A 20,098-nucleotide genomic window follows, 5' to 3' on the forward strand; every position below is an offset into this window, starting at 1 on the left:
TGGGGGGGGGGGGGTTGTCCTACACTCATACATCAATTATCTACAATAAATAAATCATATGGAGGGAGGGAGGGAGAGAGAGAGATTTCTCAAACCACACATCATCAAATCTAGAAAAAACTCCACCACTCTGTGACAGCTAAAACAATTAAGAAGCCATCACTTGGTCAATCAAGTTGCTTAAGACAGCAACCAAGATTCTCTAAAATGAAATCCTACTGCCCGAAAGAAAGGATATGTTCAAATAATGTGGTCAAGGCTCCTCTGAACATAGAAAAACAATAGGGTGTTAACAGTTTTTATCATAAGTCTGCTAAATAACAGCTGACTTCTAGCGAAACACAATAACCAATCAGTAAATTTGGTAAACAAAAGTGAAAACAAAAACATGGCCATTAATTGACCTGCTAAACCTTCCCCAGCATATTTCTGTTCCCCTGATCCTGAAGACAATATGCATCACACTGTGTCTTCTAATTTATCCATATCACCAGCTATGCTAACCTTGGAAGATATCTTACCAAATTTCAATTATATAAACGTCTTTAGTAGAATTACTTTACAGCTAACCTTTCAACTGGGAAATAAGAATGGAACCTGTTCTCAGTCAGTCAGGCAAACAAAAGCTCAGTTAAAAGTAAAATTTATTAAAATCAACTATGTACTGTTATTTTATACTCACCAACATGCTGTAATTTACTTTCTAATTGCTTTGCTACCTTCAAGAGGTTCTTCTCGTCCAGCTTTTGAGATTCTGCAAAAATATTTTGAAGTTCTTTATTTAATAGTAAAGTTTCTCTTTCTCTATTGTAATCTACATTTATTTTGAGACATTCCTATTAACAGTGGTCAAATGGTAATTACTATATAATACCTGATAATACCTAAATATTTAGACCACAACAAAATACTATTCTAAATCTCTGACTAATAAAACATCCAATGTTTCGATGATTTAATTTAAAGTTGTCAGTTCAATTACATTTTTGTTTTTATTTAAGTGAAGATGCATGGCTTAGTTAGGTTAAGGTGTTACGCTCACAATCATGAGATCATGGCTTTGATTCCCAGACCAGATGTGAGTTGTGTTACTTCATGTTGCTTCAGTTCACTCTGCTGGAAATGGGTAACTTTGTGATGGACTGGCATACAAGGGCAAGATGGAAACTCAGGAAAATCATCTGAACAGAGATTCTATGAGCCATATTTTGTATTCAGCAAACAGAAGAATGAATGGTACAACCCATACTCTGAATCCCAAATGGTTGAGATTGATTGTTCTACTACATTGAAGGATGAATGAATAAATAATCTAAGCTTCATCTTTCCCTATTATATATGAGCCAAATCTGCAACATACTCACAATACTTCAATAAGCAACACTCTGCTTTAAACGTCATACTTAGCATAAAGTTATGACAGGATAAGCATACAACTGCTTTCCTTGTTAAAGGCTGCTGTTAATCATTTTTAGTTTAAACTGTTAGCACCAGAGTTCACCAGAATACTATCTGATTCATGCAATATTTGAAGACATTTGCATGTCATATGTCCTTCCAACTGAGCATTGATTAGCCTATACATGTGAGAAGGAATGAAACAGTAAGCATCTTAAAACAATATATTTGCTTCACAAATACCCATTAAACTATATGTAATTGTTTATCTACACATTACTGCACTGAAAATATCTGAAATGGTACACAAGAACTAACTATAAAATATTGCCACCAAACCTAATATGAAAATCATAGTTTCTCAACATTCTGGTGACCCCTTTATCAGAAAGGAGAGAACCCAGTTATCAGCAAATTTTAGGATACAGAAGTAACATCTGTGTAGAGATTTTAACATAAAAAAACTGTCTTTCTGATGTCATTATTAATATAAGAACAATGTTACAAGGAATGTGTAGCACTATTCACACTGCAATCCATCACAACTACTTACCACATCTATAACTGATGCGACTTAAGACCAGCTAATTAAAATGTCACTATAATACATAATAATATCTAGATCATACTATACAGTAGTAATCAATAATCCCAATTTATAGGTATGTGGCCTTGTACTCAAGAAAGACTGTAGGATTACATACAAAGTAACAAGATGTAAAATTTTAGAAGATACAAATACTACAAAGTTTTGACATATATGTCTAAGAAATTTACTACGTAATATCTAATTGTATTGGAAATGGAGTATATATGTAGTACAATACTAAACTACATGTCATTGCAATACTAGATTTCTGTACAGATCATATATAATCCAAATAAAGAATATATGACCCTCGTTACAATTTTGTCACAGAACTGCTGACATCATACTTCCAGTTTATGTTAAATTTATTTCAGAGTAAGTGATGATAGATCTAGACATGTTTCATGCTTACATTTCAACAAAAGGCTATACAAGGGAGTACCCAAAAGTAACCAGAAACATTCTCTGTGGGACAAACCTGTTGTAGTTCAGGTTTCCGCCACCAGAAGCCACTAGAGGCAACCTTCAAGCATCAGTCTGCCAACCGGCATTGTCAAGTAAAGTCATACTTCCATGTGGTGCGTCTTTATTTTGTAGTGCTTCATCCATCAACTTCCCGAATGAACAAAATCATGAAAATTCATGAACTTATCTTGGAGGACCATCACTGAACAACTGACGAACTTGTTGAATGACTGGTGTGTCCTGGCGTTCCTGGCAACGAATCTTGAGCAAGGAATTGCGAATGAAGACTTTCAGCACAATTTGTGCTTCACTTGATCACAGAAGATCAAAAGCAGTCTCGACTGAATGTGAGTCGTGAACTGATAGAACAGTTGTAAGTTGATCCAGACCGTTAGTAGAAGGTCATCACTGGTAACGAAAGCTGGTGTTACGGAATTTGCAGACGTGGAAGAGTCGAGGAAACAAAAACAACAGAGGTGTTAAAAGGCATCACTTCGCAAGAGTTCCAGCACTGCTTTGAATTGTGGAAAATGCGCCTGGACTAATACATTGCTTCAAATGGAGAATACTTTGAAGGTGAAAAGAGCGTAAACATGTAAAACTAAGTGAATAAAATAACATTGCAAAATTCTGGTTTCTTTTGGGTACCCCTCATAAAAGCTGATAACTACTCTAGGATTTTCACTAAATTTCAGCCATAAACTAGTTTTGTTTTTCTTTTTCTGAACATTTCTTCCTTTTCACTCATATTCATATTCTTTCATTATTCCTTATATTTTTATTCATTCATATATACTTTATACTTTCATTATGTCATATACTCATTAGACTCCCACTGAAGCTTCATTCAATAAACTTGTATTTGGCATTCAATCCAAAGTTAACTGTCAGAAGTACATTATACCACAACATAAAGTCAACGAGAGAAACAGACAGATCATCAAATAGTATGCTTACCAAATCCACTTTTGCTAGTTACAGGCTGTTCATACTTGAGGACCTTTTAAGCTTAATTCTGGAATATTCCTCACATATCCAGTTATATCCACATGGACAGAATTTCGCAGTAGCCAGGTTATCTTCACACAACACAGTGCAGTCTGTGAACCAAAATAAGAACACATCTCATCAATAACATTAGTTTATGATAATTATTACATTGTGTGCAAGTTTACAGTGTGATATATATTCTATAATATTTCCTATATTTGATAAGCTGCTCTAACTTTCTCTTGAATATTTTGTGAATTTTTTTACTGACAGCAAAATCTTGAAGGTAATCAGTAAGGTTTGATCTGTTTAGTATAATGACCATGTATTTAAGTTGTTTTAATACTGAAAATAAAGTAAAAATGAATTAAAAAGATTGAGGATTTGTGAAAGGTGGTGGGTGAAGTACAACTATCACCACAACAGATCATGTGAAGAGTCAAAATCGCTTTTGCTTCATTTTCTAATGCTTGTATTTTTTGTCTGTTGCTTTTACCAAAATGAGAAATGGACATTAATAGATATGCTGCAAGAACTTAAAGTTATATAATCAAATATAGGAAATATAACAGAATACATATCACAATAGTTTCATCACAAAACAACTAGAACCTAACTAGAGAACTGCCTTGATAAAACCAACTACAGGGTGGGTGGAAAGTAACTAGGCATTAGAAATTGCTTACAATTCATTAGTATCACTGAAGCCATGACGATTACATCTTTTAAACAGACAACACTAATGGGAATTTCTTATTGTCTTATTTTCCAAATAGTCGGTCGCTTGACTGTTCAAGAGCGAGCTAAAATAGCAGCATGCTATGAAGTGTGGAATTCCACTGTTTTGGTTCAGAGATGGTGGCATGCATGGAAAGGTAAGCGTGCAACACTACATCCGGAGACAATTAAAAGTTGTCATGCAAAGCTGATGACCACGGGCTCTGTGAACGATGCAAGAAGTGGCCAGCCAACCAAATCCCAATCAGCGAAGAATGTAGCAACAGTGCAGGAAATGTTTAATCACAGCCTGCAAAAATCAACACGTCAAGCAGCTCATGAATGTGAAATAACAAAGAACTGAATTTTCATCCATGGAAACCCCATTACTTGCAAGAGTTAAAACCTGAAGACTGTGACTGCAGCAGTCCAGAACTACAAGAAGTCCAGATCTCACTCCGTGTGATTTTTACCTGTTGAGTTACAAAAACAAAAAGGTGTACAAGACAAAACCTCACACACTGGAGGATTTGGAGACACAGATTCAGGAAGTCCTCAATGATATCCCAGATGATGTCCTTCAGAAGGTTGTTCATTCCATCCCTGTCCGTTTGTGAGGAAACTGGCTGACACCACCGGTGCTTACATTGAAATATGAAGATTTACTTTCATTTTCTCATGTAATAAAGAAAATGTATCATTTGTTTCAATCATCATCATCATTTAACGTCCGTTTTCCATGCTGGCATAGGTTGGACGGTTTGACTGGGATCTGGGAAGCCAGGAGGCTGCACCAGGCCCCAATCTGATCTGGCAGTGTTTCTACAGTTGGATGCCCTTCCTAACGCCAACCACTCCAAGAGTGTAGTGGGTGCTTTTTACGTGCCACCGGCACAGCATATTTGAAAAAGGAATATGGATTTTATTACCAATTTTTAATGCCTACTTACTTTTCACCCATCCTGTAGTAATACCAAGGAAAATATTTACATACCAAAAGTTGTTACCAATAAAAATAATTTCTTCAGACACAAGAACAAAACTAACACAATGATATCCTAATATGCCCAGTCCCTTAGATACACCAACATCAGTTAGTATAGAAATACCTTATTTCTATACAGAAATGCTATTTAGATAATAAAAATAAAGAAAAGGTAGGAAATAGAAGCATATCAACATATTCCACTTAAAGGGAGCTCTACAGTCACATGACATGCTAGAAAGGGCAACTAACCCTGCTCTAAAATGCACCCTACCATCCAACAAAATATTTCAGTGTTACAAAAAAAAAAAAAAAGACACATTGCATATTATATTGATATACATAGTCTCACACATCACTTAATACATATAATGATAATGGACATACATAACACATATCTAAATTCTAATTAGCCATTATGCTATACTGGATATAGTAATATACATTTTCCAATGCTCCTCCCATCAGCAACTGTCAGTATATAAAGGAACACATACACTAAGGACCTTCATTAGTGAGTCAACATTGTTATGACATAACTTCACAAGAAACCAATTGATATATGTCCAGTACAAAAACTATAAGTCAGCCACATCAGTCAGAACACTTCATAAAATGGACTGGCTGTATTTATCTTCATATCAGTGCTATAGATATTATCTATTCATAATAGAGATTTCACAGACATCATCTCCACCAAATATCATTGTTATTTTGGAATATCTCTTCTCCAACATATATCATTACCACTTCACATGATGGGTATATTTAGATGGCTAAAATCCCAGATGGGCTACCTTCACTTCAGTCATATCTTTGACTGTAGAAAGAACAACGAGATGGGATATTAAAAAACAGAAGCATGACAGTACTACTACATAAAGCTATTATTAAATGCTGAAAATGCATAGAAGAAAGATCTTCCCAACATGAATTCATCAGGGAGACCAGCCGGAACATCAGGAACTACTTTTGAGATACAAAAATGTACAAGGGTGGGCTGAAAAGTTCATATGTTGACTTTATCAACAGTGCAAAAGAGGGCAGCTGAATTTAGGAGAGAAAAGGAGAGTCTTGAAGATGATCCAAGGTCTGGACGTTCTGCAACTGACACCACCAAGGAAAACAATCATGTTCACTCCATGCCGATGGATGACAGGCAATTGACTATAAATCAAATAACCAATGCTATTAGCACATCCAGTAAAGGTGTTGAGAATATTCTGCACAACAAACTTGGCATGGCAAAGGCCTTTGCTCAGTGGATGCCATCTCTTCTGACACCTGATCAAAAGCACACCAAGCTGATCACATCACAGAAAAATCTGACATTACTTGAGGCAGAACCAGCTGGTTTCCTTGAGTGTTTCTAAAACCAGAATGAGTGTTGGTTTCATCACTTTGAGCCAATCCATGCAGTGGAAGCATCCATCCTCACCTGCTCAAAAGGTCATTTCATTTGCAGGGAGGGTGATGGCTTCAGTTTTTTGGGATGCAAAAGGCATTGTATTTATTGAATATCTTCATAAGAGCCACACCATCAAAGGAGAGTACTATGTAAACTTGCTGAGGCAGTAATGAAAAGCTATCATGATGAAGTGCCCAGGAAAACTGATGTAAAGGCTCATTTTATAAGAACAATGCTCCAGCACACAAGTCCTTGGTTTCAATGGCTGCTGTGTGTGTCTGTGGTTTTGAACTGGTTTATCACCCTCTCTATTCTCCTGACTTGTTCCCATTTTACTACCATCTGTTTCCCAACAGGATAAAACACTTGGCTGAGAACCAGTATTGTAGTGATGATAACATCTTATCTGCTGTTGATGACTTTTTTCCTCAACAGGATGAAACCTTCTTCACCAAAGGGATCCAAGCACTGCAACGGAAGACATGTGTGGATGGTAAAAAGGACTATGTTGAAAAATAAACCCCATTTAGTCAGCCTATAAACTTTTTAACCAAACCTAACTTCCTCTTTGCCTCTCCCTTAGCCAAATATACCTTGTCACCTAGCTGTTCTTGCAGCCATTTGATAATGCTCCCTACTATCCCTTTCTTCCAGGTTTTCTGTGTTTCTGAGCCCTTATTACCCTATCAACTGAATTGTTCCACCACCATGTAACTCTTGGTTTGCTTGGGACTTTGCTCCAGTCACATGTCTGTTCAGTGGCCGTGAACAAGTTAGTTTGTAAAAATTCCCAGTTTCCATATATGTTATAGATATTTTTGTTTACATCCTGGCAGTCATATATAAATGTGTGAGTGTGTGCACATGTACTACTGTCTCCTTGCCTTGATTTTATGTGATAGTTGCAGAAGAACTGTTACTGTCATGCAAGTCATGTCCCTTATTTCCAACCTTCCATGAAAACATGTCTTATTATTATTTATATTACCTAACTTGGAAACAGGTTCAGATCAGCAATAGGAAGGGTATCTAGTTGTAGAAAAGTCTGACTCCATGCAAGCATGGAAAAGTGGATGTAAATAACAATGACGATGAATCCCTGTCATAGGCACAAAGACAGGGGAGAGGTGGCTATGGCTTATGAACTCATTAAAGAGCCCCTTATGTTATGAATGACCATGCGATTGCACCTAGAAAATTATTCTCCAAGGCACAAGTCTGGGCAAAGTTGTCTATGGAAGACCAGCAGTCACCCATGCACACCAGCCTCCCCCATGCCACCAATGTTAACCAAGGGAAAGGCAAAGCTGATACAGCTTGGCACCAGTGACATTGCAACTCATTTCTACAGTCAAATGAACTGGAGCGATGTGAAATAAACGGTCTGACTCAAGAACACAACACACAGCCCAGTCCAGGAACCAAACTCATTATCTCAACGCTCTAACCACTGAGTCATGTGCCTTCATAAACTCATTAAGGTATACATTATATCAGACCTAGAGTGATAAAAGGTAAAACAAACTCTGGCAGCATTTCACCTTGAAACAGAGAGACAAAACTAAATATTGTAAGATAATTCAATCCTGGGGATGACCATTACAGATATTGTTATTGATAAGCATCATGAAAATGGTAATGGTGACAATTGTGATGACAGCAGAGGTGCAGATAATGTTTATTTACCATAAGGTCAGAGAAAGAGGAACATTACAAGACAGAAATGTAGAGTTTTTACAGACTGAAAGTAAAGAGAGGTAAAGAATCTAAAGAGGGAACAACAACAGATATGCTGATGATGATGAGGGATGATTATTTCATGAAGTAGATTTAAGAGTCATTACTAAAATGATAATATAAGGACAACTCAGTTGGATTCAAAATTAATGACTCAATGAAATAAACATTATTAAAAATATATATGAAAGTTTAAAAAATCAGTTGTGGATATTCCAGATAATTCTGAAATTACTATATAGAATGGCAACATGCAGAGATGTGTAAACTTACCCATAGCACTGACATCAGGCTTCAACTGTAATAACACCTTTACTATGCCACTTTGTCAATAATAATAATAGGTCACATGCAGAGGTGTGTCACCCAATATTATCTACAACACTAATATCAGGTTTTAACAGCATTCTTCCAACACATTACTAGGTTGACCCAATCATGTCTATGTAGATCTATCTCTTCAATCACCTTGACTGATCTGAAACAAACAAAAAGGGGAAAATAATGTTTTGTTGACAAGGAGGTAGCCAAAAGAGTAAAAAGGCCAAGAGAAAAAGAATAAAATCAACAAATAACTGAAATGGTGGGGGCATCTAGAAGAGAGAGAGAGAGAGAGAGAGAGAGAGAGAGAGAATAATTGAGAACTATATCATATTTATATACACACACACACAAATCTCTCTCTCTATATATATATATTATAGTAAGGGTGCATGACTTAATGGTTAGGGTGTTGATCTTGCAATCATGATTTCAATTTCTAGACCAGGTGGTGCATGGTGTTGAACAAAACACTTCATCTCACGTTACTCTACAATCACTTTGACACCTGACGTGTGGTACACAGTGCACCTGTTCAGACAACGTTGGTTTGATGGAGAGAGTGAGTTACTGTGCGGCATGAATATTTACTCTTTACTCTTTTACCCGTTTCAGTCATTTTTTACTACGGCCATGCTGGAGCACCACCTTTAGTTGACCGCAAATCAACCCCAGGACTTATTCTATCGGTCTCTTTTGCCAAACCGCTAAGTTACGGGGACGTAAACACACCAGCATCGGTTGTCAAGCGATGTTGGGGGGACAAACACAGACACCCAAACATACATATATACGACGGGCTTCTTTCAGTTTCCGTCTACCAAATCCACTCACAAGGCTTTGGTTGGCCTGAGGCTATAGTAGAAGGCACTTGCCCAAGGTGCCACGCAGTGGGACTGAACCCAGAACCATGTGGTTGGTAAGCAAGCTACTTACCACCATTTGTGCAGGTCATTCAGCAAAGAGCTGAGCACTCATACATTGTCTTCAACGGTAGAGTCCATCACATATATATATATGTGCACAACATATACATGTATCCCTACATATCCCTCATCATTCTCTTAATTTCTGATCTATCCTTCCCGAGGTACCTCTTTCACCTTACACCCTCTCCATACTGATATTCCATGTCAGCTGTACCTCATCTACTCCTATTTCTAACTATCTGACACTCTCTGCACACACTTATGAAAGCAGCCACTCCATCTTCTGACCCAGTCTCTACACTCTCTTATGCTCACCTTGTACATTGAAATTTTACGCTGGTACTCTATCACTACCATCTTTACCGCTTTCTTAACTGCTGTCACCCACCTCTATATCATGTAGGAGTCATATATCACCTCTACAGCAAAACCCCTATGCTTGTCCTTCTATCATGCTTGTCCTTCTATGCTTGTCCTTCAACACTTAACATAAAACCACTCCCCCTACACACACTTAGAAGAGGGAGATTTTTCCTTTCTCCATGTACATTTTTTTTTTTTGTCTTGCAACCTCACTAGTGCTAGTGACAAGAAAAACAGCAACCAGTACAGACTGTAAGGTACTTAGTGTTAGGAAGAGCATCCTGCCGTAGAAACTATGCAAAAGCTGACACTGGAGCTTGGTACAACTCTGCAGATCACTGGATCCTTTCAGCAGACCATCCAACCTATTCCAGTATAGAAACATTAAATGATGACAATTATGATTGACAGTGAAATTGAAATCAAACTAAATTCGATGACTGGCACCCATGCCAATGTCGTCTCCTTCATTGGACACGAAACTCAGCTTGCGAAGATTTATTGGGGCAAGCGAAAGCAAAATCGGGATGGCACCTGTGCCCAGTGTCGCCTTTCTGGCACTTGTGCCTGTGACATGTGTAAGGATTTTCGAGCGAGACCGTTGCCAGTGCTCCTGGACTGGCTCTTGTGTGGGTGGCACATAAAATACACCATTTTGAGCGTGGCTGTTGCCAGTACTGCCTGACTGGCCTTCGTGCCGGTGGCACGTAAAAGCACCCACTACACTCTCTGAGTGGTTGGTGTTAGGAAGGGCATCCAGCTGTAGAAACTCTGCCAAATCTGGAGCCTGGTGTAGCCATCTGGTTTCACCAGTCCTCAGTCAAATCGTCCAACCCATGCTAGCCTGGAAAGCGGACGTTAAATGATGACGATGATGAAGATATATAGATTCATATGTGTGTGTGTATGAAAGTAATTTTATAATTTTGTTAAACTAAAAAATAAAAATAGGACTGCAGGTGGAAGTGCTCAGGTAACACTGAGATAAAAAGAAAAAACAAATTGAAGGGTATAATGAATAAACGCTCTAATTGGTCAAAAGTAACTTTATAACATTCTCATATCACAATACTGAACATAAATATATATTAAAAACATCAGGGCATCCAGTGGTAACACCCAATAGTATAAAAATATACATATATATAAATATATACGAACACAAAAGGTGATAAAACCTGAAAAGGCAATATGTATTGCTTTTCAGGTTTTATCACCTTTTGTATTTGTATCATCATCATCATTTAACGTCCGCTTTCCATGCTGACATAGGTTGGATGGTTTGACTGAGGACTGGTGAGCCAGAGGCTGCACCAGGCTCAATCTGATCTGGCAAAGTTGCTACAGCTGGATGCCCTTCCTAACGCCAACCACTCCGAGAGTGTAGTGGATGCTTTTACGTGACACCGGCACGAGGACCAGTCAGGTAGTTCTGGCAGCGACCATGCTCGAATGTTGTTTTTGATGTGCCGGGAGGGTGACTCTGGCAACGATCACGCTCGAATGGTGCTTTTCATGTGCCACCAGCACAGGAGCCAATCAGTGGTCCTGGTAATGGTCACGCTTGGATGTGCTTTTAACGTTCCACTAGCACAAGTGCCAATCAGACGGTACTGTTATTGGCCATGTCAGCGATTTTGATTTTGATTTCACTTGTCTCAATAGGTCTTCAAAGCAAAGTTTATTGTCCAGTGAATGAGGGGTATGTGGGCTGGTTACACCCACTGGCATAGGCCATGGTCTCACTTGGCTTGTCGGGTCTTCTCAAGCACAGCATTGAGTTTTACCACTGGATGCCCTGATGTTTTTAATATATATTTATGTACAATATTGTGATAATATGGGAATGTTATGAAGTTACTTTTAACTAGTTAATGTTTATTCATTATACCCTTCAATATATATATATATATATATATATATATATATATATCATCATCATCATCGTTTAACGTCCGCTTTCCATGCTAGCATGGGTTGGACGATTTGACTGAGGACTGGTGCAACCGGATGGCTACACCAGGCTCCAAATATATATATATATAAGGCATCAGGAAAGACATCCGGCCATAGAAACCAAACCAGAACAGGCAATGGAGTCTGGTACAGCCCCTGTCAAACCATCGAATTTATGCCAGCATGGAAAATGGACGTTAAATGATGATGATGATATTAAGCCTGTAAATGTAAAAAAATGAAGTAGGTAATTATGTACTACACATGCTTCAAAAGGAGCACCAAATACATATAATGGAACCTTAAGGTGTTACATAAATTATGTGGTTCTAATAAAGGCACTTCTATCAGTCAGAAGTGAATCTGCCAAGAGAAAACAGGAAAAAATTTGTACATTTTAGCAGTTGAAAGAGAAGAAGAAATGGGAATTAATGGAGTAGCCAATCTTGTGCCTCTTTTGCAAATGAATGTAATGAAGTAAAATGGGGTATAGTTTTAAGAAAGTCAGTTCCTTATCTGAATAAATGGATCTATGGGGTGGCTGCAGATAGCTCTTGGGTGATTATTTAGTTATAAAGCTGAAAAAAGTGCCATAATGGAAAAATCTAGAATACAGGAAGGGATGTTAATTGCTTTGAGCAGGCATGAATGGTTTAGCTAGAGGTTCAAAATGGGAAACCCCAAAAATTGTTAATATAAATAATTAATAATAATTTAATAAAAATAGAATTAAAAATAGCAGTTAAAAGTTTTAAAATATTTTTACTTAATAATAAAGAATTGATATGATACAATTTAAAATTATTATCACTGTTTGGTTGTAAATATGGTAACCTTGCACTTGTTTTATGACAAACCGTTCAACATCTTCCACTGAATGCTGCATGTGAACTGAATGCATGTCTCATTTGCTTCGTAATTTAAAACTGAGGTCTGGAACAAGGGAAGTTATTTTACAATGGCTAGTGCTCTGCCAGGTAGGGAAAAGAGAGAACCAAGGAAGATCATATTTTTCGAGATAAGTGGGAGTTGTATTTCTGCATAACTGTTAACTCAAAGATGCCCTGTTTAATTTGCAATAACTGCATTGCCACACCAAAGGAAGACAACTTGAAAAAACATTACAAAAAAGATGAATCTTCCTGTGCTTAATACAAAGGTTCCATGTGTTTATAAAAACTATAAGAATTGAAGTTGAGTTTCAGTCAGCAATAAACTTATGTCATAAAAATTTAAGAAGGAAACATAACCTCTGTTACTGCAAGTTATGAACTGAGTCAAATGTTCACTAGCAGTGGAAAATCCTACAGTGACAGATACACCATAAAAAAAATGTCCTGTGAAAACAGTTTAAACTATTTGGACTGAGAAAGCAAAAGAATTCAAAGACATTTCTCTAAAAAGAAGTTCTGTGACAGTGAAGATAGATGAAATACCAGATGAAAGCTGCATTGTCAAAGTTCACCAATTTTTTTTATTGCTGTTGATGACCCAGTTGACATCAGCAGTATAGCACAGCTTGCTACTTTTATCAGTGCTTGTAAGGCTGATTTTAATATCTATGAAGTGTTGTTTGAAATGGTACCAATGCATGAAACTACAAGTCAGGACATTTTTGAAAAAGTGGAACAAGTTCTGCAGGAATATAATTTGAACTTGGCTAAGCTTGTCTATTCAGTTATTGATGGTTCTGTTAACATGGTTGGCACACATAACAATGTTGGTGTCCAGTTACGGACAGCGATAGAACCCCCTCCACTTTCCTCTCAAATTCATCATTTGTCCACTTCCATTGTATTATTCGTCAGCAAAACTTGTGTTCAAAGATTTATTCATGGTTGTGCATTGATACAGTGTCAACTCAACCAGTTGTTGGAAGATATGGGGAGTGATTTTACTGATGTTCCATACTACACTGAAGTACATGAGTTATCATGTCACAAAGTATTGAAAAGATACCATTTGATGGGAGAAGAAATTATTTTGTTTTTAGAGATGAAGTGCCAGAATACAGAGGAACTGAAGGAGGAAACATGGATTGAGGTTCTGATCTAAAATTGAAATTGCAAGGGAAAAACAAAATAACCACCCAGTTGTATGATGATATTTGGTGCTTTATCACAAAAATAAATTTGTAGAAGTCACAAGTGTCAAATGCAAATTTGGTTTATTTAACCACATGCAAAGAACTGAAGAACAAGACAATCTGAGATGAACTTTTCTAAAGATTTATTGATTTTTCAGCTGACGAAAATGAATGCTTTATTCACAGCACCTTTTTCTCCCTGATGCTGCCAAGGAAGATGAAAGTATACAGGTAGAACTGTTAGAAATGCAGCCAGACTCTTTACTTAGAACCAAGTGTAATGAAATGGGATCATAGGATCTGCCTGAACAATTTGAGAAAATCAAGCAATTTGCCACAAAGATTATGTGTGTGAACAGATGTTTTCCTTCATGAAAACAACAAAAACTTCTGAAAGGACCTAATTGACAGACAAACATTTGCCATCATTAATGAAAATTGGTATTGCATGGACACATGATCCAGATATATGAAAATTAGTTACCAAAAAGTGATACCAAGCATCAGGACAGCAAAATTATAATCAACATTTACCAGTAAACTTGTACATCTTTTGAATAGTTACTGTTCAGTAATATAGTTTTTTGTGGTCGTTATAAAATTTGTCTGTACAAAATTATTCTGGCATCAGTTTTCATCAAATGATGGAAATCTTTATTGTAGACACGTTTAAAAATCTGTGGTCCCCATGACAACTATGTCAACAATGTGGCCCAGAGACAGGTTTGACATACCTTGTTTAAAGAAGATAATATGAGTGGAGAGAAGAGAAAGATGGAGTGACAAGAAAGTGAAACAAAAACAACATATCATATATAGGGCTGTTTGCAAATCATTGTACACAAGAATATCCATCCTCCACAGCAGAAATGTTAAGGCCACTCCCCCTGATGAAGTGGATTGGCTCGCAAGAGTTCTGCATTGCAAAATGCACTCATGCCAGTGCCATGTAAAAGCACCCAGCACACACTGTAAAGTGGTTGGCATTAGGAAGGGCATCCAACTGTGGAAACCAAGGCAAATCAAACTGGAACCTGGTGCAGCTCTCCAACCCATACCAACACAGAAAACAGACGTTAAAGAATGATGATGTCCTCACATTTCCAAATACAGATGTCATGAAATAAAATTAAGTTAGATAGGTACACCAATGCACAATATACTTACACAAATATTTATAAAGAATATACCTACATGTCATCACTCGTGCATATATACATATATATATACATGCACACACATACGAGTGTGAGCAAAAAGTAGGCATAAAGTTGGTTAATAAGTAGAATATTCTTTTCATTTCTCTATTTCTTTTTTAGGTAATCGATTCATAAGACGACCAAGGGATCTGCGAGAGATGCCTAGTTCATTGGAAGCTCTCTTTTTTGATTTCTGGGGGCTCTGGGTAAATGCTTGAGCCACAAGAATTTTATTTTCTTCAGTGGTAACACTGACTGGTCGACCGCTTTTCTGCGCATTACAGACAGACCCAGTCTGCTCAAATTTATCACGTATTCTATATACTGTTAATCTTGATGGAGCTGGTCTTTGAAATTCTTCAGTCCATTTCTGTCTAACCATTTCTGCATTCCCGGTTTTCCAGTACTGTTTGAGGATCCATTTCCGTTCCTCATTGGTCAAATTTCCAGCCATATAATAAATATCTGAAATTAGAAATAATTATCTTATTATAGAAAGAATTAGTTAAAAAGAACACAGAATTTTTATCCTCAAAAAAGAAATAGAGAAATGAAAAGGACATTTCACTCATATTAAACAACTGTATACTTACTTCTGCCTATGTGTGTGTGTGTATATATATATATATAAAACATGCAATTTTTCGGCAACTTGTATCCCCATGTCATACACTTAATTTGATACTTGTCAAACCCTACCCCCTAAGCCTCTTTCATATTTCTCTCCATCATTTCCTAGTCACCTCAATCCTACCCACTCACTCAGTCCAAACCTCTGTATCACCTCACCTATTTTCACAAACCCCAATGTCACATCACATCTTTGCCCTCATCTCTCCCATTAACACTCTCTAACTCACTCTCCTTTCTTTTCCAACTGGAGTATCTACGTACCTACTCTACAGCAAAATACCTATCTCTGTCCATCTATACCTTTAATTTCTCAAATGGTACAGAATAACACCCACCTCAATATTACTTCCCCATTCCACTTAAGGTGTTTTTGTCTTGTAAAGTATTTGGTGACTCTGTTGATGATGGCACCATGTAAAAAGCACTGGTGATGATGCCACATAAAAAGACACCTGGTACACTCTCTTAAGTGGGTGGAATTAGGAAGGGCATCCAGCTGTAGAAACCATGTGAAAACAAAGGAACCTGGTGAGGCTCCCAGCTTTGTCAAATTGTCCAAGGCTGGGTGGAGGAGTTTGTCTCCCCCTCGTAAGGATAAGGGCACAGGAAATGTGTCAAGGCCTAATAGGAAGCAGTCTGGCTTCCTAGGGCTAAACAGCAGTAGTATATTCCCTTATTGGGACTGTCACGTTAAGTTGGCAGTATACAACTACTTTATATATATATATATATATATATATATATATATATATATATATATATAATTATTTGGTGGACGTTGGAGTTAGGAGGCACCAACAAGATGAAATTTCTGTTTTGACGGATTTTTCGGTTTTCTTTTTTTCATGGTGTCCTTGGAAATAATCTGGAGCATCTTTTTTAAAAAAAATTTTTTTGAAAAATTGTTTCCTTCAGTCCACCCCATCCCTGCCGCCATTCTCCCCTCTCCGAACCAATTTTGTGGGCACTATACACTTAAAAACTATAGAAGTCTTTTCGGTATAAAAAAAAAAAAGGTAAATATTTTCAGGAGGGACTAAAGGGAGGTTTTGCTGTTGTTTCTAGCTTCCTAACTCCGACGTCCACCAATTATTTAATATTATCTGGGTAAATAACCTTATAGCAAACTTTCCAAAGCTCCTCTATAGGTATCGACAATCAAATGCTATCATGCAGTAGGATTTCTCCTTTTACTGGATATATATATGGATATGCGCAAAATTCATACAAGAGAATTTTAATACGGGAAGTGTTTTGTTTCTCACCGCACTTTAAAATGATGGGGGAAAACTTTCTATTAGTAAAAACATTTTTGAAAATTTATGGTTTTTTAACCTCTCTCTCACACACACACCACACAGTCCTCACTATAGTGATTGCCATTACAAATCTCCCCCACTCCTTTTTTAAAACAAAAAAATTAAATGTCTTTTCTTTTCAACATCAACAAAAAAAAAAAAGGGTAAAAAAGTGAATTTAAAATCATTTGTTCCTATAAGTGATTTCTACAATTCTATAAAATTCGACCTTCGACTGTCTTCTTACATCTCACTTCCACAAAATATATCTACTTCCCAAACCTTTAAGCTTTATTCCTATTCACCTATCGCTCTATATCTCTCCACTATTAGTTTTCTGCTAATTTCTTTCTTTCTCCTCCTCCTCTTTCTATAAAGTACCTTTGACATATCTACTAATGGTTTTTCTTTAAAAAAAACTTGCTAGCGTTCTCTTCATCATATACGCAGTCATCACATTCTGTTAAAATGTCTTATCGATGTGTTTGGTCTCTTTTTTTCCTTGATGAGAAGATTGCATTGTTTTACACCATTTTATTCCTTCAAGAATAATACTAATGTTTTCTTCAAAGCATATGTCAGAAGTAAAAAGATTTGAATAACACCTGCGTTTAACTCCATTTATATATATATATATTCGCCCTTTTAAAGCCTAGCCAGGCTCATGGGCCCGGTTACCCGGTTTTGTATGGCGTATGTATTCCCCCAGCAGGACGGGACGCCAGTCCATTGCAGCGTTACTCAAGAAACAGGAAGAAAGAGTGAGAGAAAGTTGGGGCGAAAGAGTACAACATGGGTCGCCACCACCCCCTACCGTAGCCTCGTGGAGCTTTTAGGTGTTTTCGCTCAACACGCACAACGCCCGATCTGGGAATCGAAACCGCGATCCTCCGACTGTGAGTCCGCTGCCCTAACCATTTGGGCCATTGCACCTCTTTCTCTCTCTTTGTGTGTGTGTGTATATATATATATATATATATATATATACACACTGCTTTATATCATAGTGTGCTTGCATATTGACCTATATATGCTGATGCAAACAGGAAAAATAGAACCCAAAATATGAATATATGCATATTCTTTTATTAATATATATATACTGAATACTGTAATATGCTACCTGAAAATTGAAACGTTCATGGATAGAGATGACCTGCGTCATCACAGATTCCTTTATGCATAGCTGTCACCATTTTTACTTGTTCAGCCATTGCTAGGGATACGCCCTAAATGGTTTAGTCAAAAATGGCCACATATTTTCAAAACTGTTACTTATTTTATAGGTGTCTTTTGCCAAACCCTTAAAACCAACCAACACCAGTTGCCGAGCGGGGGAAGATGGGAACAAGTACAGAGACACGAACACACACGACGACCTTCCTTCAGTTCCTTCTCAAATTCACTCACAAGCATTGGTAAGTTCAGAGATTACCTAAAGTATGGGGCAGTGAACTGGAGCGAAAAAAGCAAATTAAGACCTGAATAATAATAATAGATGGCGATGCTTTTGATCATGGGTATGCTGTATCAGAGCAGACCTGTGACTAAACAAGTAGCAACAGACTCGTCCCAGTCAAAGAGAAATAGTCAACGTGGTCATTCGAATATGCTCTCTTTTCTATAGAAATAATGTATCCTTGAAGATAAACGTAATTCTGTTATTTACACAGATTATTACAAGTTTAGGCACTATCATGCTATTAGCTGTCAGAAGTGAAAGTGCTCACTGCCTGCTAGTGAAGTATCTATCTGTCTGCCTGCATGCCTGTTGCTGGCCTGTCGATTCTTTGGCTACTGACAGCTAATACCATGACTGGCCGGAGCGAGCTATATGTCTGTCTGTCTCTCTATCTATCTATTACTCGAAAGTCAACTTACCTATATCAGCTGTAAACAGCAACTTTAAATTTTTCACCAAATTACCACAGAAATTACCTCGTAATAAGATTTGGAGTTTGAAGTTTTCATTAACTTCTCTCGACTTGAATGTACATGTGCTTCTTTATTTTTAGCCATACCTTCGTATCGCGACACAGAAAAGGTGATCTTAAGTTTTCAGCTACGTTTTCCATATGTATTTGTGGTATGTGTGTGTATATATTCATGGTACCACAATTGATATACGCACAATATATTTTTAAATATATATATAGTAAAGATTACGACGTGTTTGGATTTGCAGGCATTTCAACGCCCTTGAGCACCGGTACAAAACGAAAATGATGTCAGCCGGCAAGTTCAACGAAATACTAAAAAAAAAAAATGCAGGCATTAATGATTTCTAAAATATACATTTACGTAGAGGTGAGCACCGTTTATCAAAAAGTTAACTTCGTTAATCTTTAACCCGTTAATTTGGTACTATTCAAGAAGAGTGGTCCCGGTGCGTGCACTCGCGCATCCGCGCTAGCTAGTGGTGACTAGTCGATCCTACAACGACTATCTAGCGCGAATGCGCAAAACATGTATAAGGGTTTTTTTTTTAAACAAAGTAAATAATGTTTTTAAAACAAAGTAAATAAAACACAAATTCTTAAAACGTCGTTTTACGTTCTTCCAGGGTGTATTTTGGTGTCACATCTATTTCAGTAATCTTATTGTACGCACACCAACAATCAGAATATATATATAAATAATTTTTTTAATAAGTGGTAGAAGAGTTTCAGATGAACCTGGTACTACTAAAGCATAGTGGTCCCGAACGCGCAGTCGTGCGTCCGCGCTAGCTAGTCGTGCGTCCGCGCTAGCTAGTCGTGAGTGGTCGATCCTACAAGTGCGTGCGCGAGCGAGCAAATGAATACATGTGTGCGCGTGCGCGCATATGCAAATTAGTAAATAATTTTTTTTAATTAAATTTTTTTTGGGATCCTTGGGGTTTGACGGGCAACATTTGTTTTCTTAACGAAACACTTTCAAACTTGGGACACTGCTAGAATGTGTCATATAAAACAACTTCTTCTCTTAACCTTCTTAACAAAATTTTGTACATCGCAAGTTATTTCATGTTAAAGTTGTCGTATT

The 20,098-nt window shown here is 37.2% G+C and overlaps 1 protein-coding gene and 1 long non-coding RNA gene across 3 annotated transcripts in view; both read right to left on the reverse strand.

Annotated features, from left to right (window-relative positions):
- Nucleotides 1–17: 17 nt before the first annotated feature.
- Nucleotides 18–8,761, reverse strand: LOC106879760 (uncharacterized). Its single transcript, XR_001410662.2, has 3 exons — nucleotides 8,563–8,761; nucleotides 3,410–3,552; nucleotides 18–754 (listed from the first exon to the last, which is right to left on the reverse strand). It is a non-coding gene; the product is annotated as an uncharacterized LOC106879760 (long non-coding RNA).
- Nucleotides 8,762–14,065: 5,304 nt separating this feature from the next.
- The window catches only part of LOC128248913 (uncharacterized), an 8,810-nt gene continuing 2,777 nt past the window's right edge, over nucleotides 14,066–20,098 (reverse strand). The window contains exons 1-2 of one of the 2 annotated variants that reach the window (XR_008265065.1): nucleotides 18,956–19,778; nucleotides 14,066–15,608 (exon numbers count right to left, since the gene is read on the reverse strand). Coding sequence is in view for 1 of the 2 variants with exons in the window: in XM_052971266.1 (XP_052827226.1) it covers nucleotides 15,241–15,608 (368 nt within the window). In the remaining variant the exon portion in view is untranslated. Of the gene's footprint in view, nucleotides 15,609–18,955; nucleotides 19,779–20,098 lie in introns of those variants that run through there. The other variant, XM_052971266.1, reaches the window with a different exon arrangement.

The sequence above is a fragment of the Octopus bimaculoides genome, chromosome 10, assembly GCF_001194135.2.
Source record: "Octopus bimaculoides isolate UCB-OBI-ISO-001 chromosome 10, ASM119413v2, whole genome shotgun sequence".
NCBI lineage: Eukaryota > Metazoa > Mollusca > Cephalopoda > Octopoda > Octopodidae > Octopus > Octopus bimaculoides.